This window comes from Alligator sinensis, unplaced genomic scaffold, assembly GCF_000455745.1.
Source record: "Alligator sinensis unplaced genomic scaffold, ASM45574v1 scaffold1704_1, whole genome shotgun sequence".
NCBI classification, from domain to species: domain Eukaryota; kingdom Metazoa; phylum Chordata; order Crocodylia; family Alligatoridae; genus Alligator; species Alligator sinensis.
Genome location: NW_005843413.1, coordinates 78,943 through 80,859, shown reverse-complemented (window position 1 = coordinate 80,859; position 1,917 = coordinate 78,943). Strand labels below are relative to the sequence as shown.

Here is a 1,917-nt window from a genome sequence, read left to right as displayed (position 1 = left end):
GCTTGAGCACAACTACGCCTTGGCCCTGCGGGCCCCGCCCCCGCCCAAGCGGGCCCCGCCCCTGCCTGAGGCCCCAACCCCTGGCGACCTGCTGCCACCTGAGCTCTGTGGCGGCCATGAGATCCTCGAAGCCCCCGAGGAGGTGGTGGGTGAAGCGGCGGTGGCCATCTTGGATGAGGGCGCCAGCTCAGACAGTGATGAGGAGGATGAGGATGAGGACAGTGGCAGCAGCAGCGGCGGGAGCAGCAGCAGCAGCGAGGAGGATGCAGGGGCAACGCGGCGCCGCACCCTGCGCTCCCACGCCCTGCCCCCGGCTCCGCCCCCTCCTGCGGCCCCGCCCACCTTCGAGCCCCGCAGCGAGTTTGAGCAGATGACCATCCTGTATGACATCTGGAACGCCGGGCTGGACCTGGAGGACGCCCAGTACCTGCGACGCACCTATGAGCAGCTGCTGCAGGCCGATCGCGCCACCGACTGGCTCAATGACACCCACTGGGTGCCCCATACCAATATCCTTCCCCAGAGCTGGGTACATTTAGCCTTATATATGGTATCACTAGACAGCGTTATATACAGCTGCTCCCCAGAGCTGGGCGCATCTTGGCCCTCCAGCTGCCCCACCTCAGAGCTGGCTGTATCCAGGGCCCCCGGCTGGCTCAGGAGACCGGAGGCCAGGGTGTTACTGCACCATTGCCCACATTGTCCACCCCAGAGCCAGCTGCATCTCAGCACCAAGTCCCCCGAATCTGGCTGGTTTGGGGGTGGGTTATTCTACTTGGCCACTCATCCCCACCCCCCCAGTGCCAGCCTCACCCCCCAAGCTGTTTTTCCTTGACCCCACGCCTCACTTACCAACACAGTGGTGCCCAAGCGGAAGCGGCGCTGGCCCGAGGTGCGGGAGCACCAGACAGGCTGTGCCCGCAGTGAGGGCTACTACCCAATCAGCAAGAAGGAGAAGGACCGGTACCTGGACCTGTGCCCCGCCACTGCCCGCGAGCCCGATGCCCCTGACACCCAGGTGCGCTTGCTCCCCGACATTATGCTCCACCCCAGAGCTGAGTGCATTGCTGCTTTTCCTATGTGGGGTTATATTTGGCCGTTCCCCAGAGCTGGGTGCAATTCTGCCTTCTGTATATGGTGTTATACTTACTGCTGTGCCTCAGAGCTGGGCACATCCTTGCTTTCCTGTGGTGTTACACTTGGCCATTCCCCAGAGCTGGGTGAATTCCTGCCTTACCTGTGTGGTGTTATATTTTGCCATTCCCCACAGGTGGGTACATCTCAGCCCTCTCTATATGGTGTTATACTCAGCTGCTCTATCCCAAAGCTGGGTGCATCCCTGCTTTCCATGTATTGTGTTACACTCTGCCATTCCCCAGAGCTGAGTGCATCTCTGCTTTCTCTGGGTAGTGTTATACTTGGCTGTTCCCCAGAGCTGGGCACATCTTCGCCCTCACTATGTGGTGCTATACTCAGCCACTCTGCCCCACAGCTGGGTGCTTCTCATCACTCCCTACATAGTGTTATACTCGGCTGTTGCACCCCAGAGCTGGATGCATCCTTGCTCTCTTTATATGGCCTTACACTCTTCCATTCCCAGAGCTGGGCGCACCCCCACTTTCTCTATATGGTGTAATACTCAGCTCCTCCGCCCCAGAGCTGACCACATCACCCCCTGCCACGTAGGGTGTTATACTGGGCCATTCTCCACCTGCCCCCCTTCCCATGGGACATTATACTCAGCCCTTCCCCAGCCACCCCACCCCAGAGCTGGGTGCACCTCTACCCGCCCCCCCATATGGTGCTACACTCAGCCATTCCCCACCCCAGAGCAGGCTGCATCTCACCCTTGTGTTATATGTGGCTATTTCTCCCCAGAGCTGGGTGCATCTCCGCACTAACCCCCCCCCCCCCCCC

General features: G+C 60.5%; 1 protein-coding gene across 1 annotated transcript in view; it reads left to right on the top strand.

The window, feature by feature from the left end:
* SETD1A (SET domain containing 1A) overlaps nt 1-1,917 on the top strand; it is a 12,933-nt gene that overhangs the window by 8,280 nt on the left and 2,736 nt on the right. The window contains exons 14-15 of the mRNA XM_025195149.1: nt 8-509; nt 849-1,018. Of these exons, the coding sequence (XP_025050934.1) occupies nt 8-509; nt 849-1,018 (672 nt within the window). The remainder of the gene's footprint in view (nt 1-7; nt 510-848; nt 1,019-1,917) is intronic.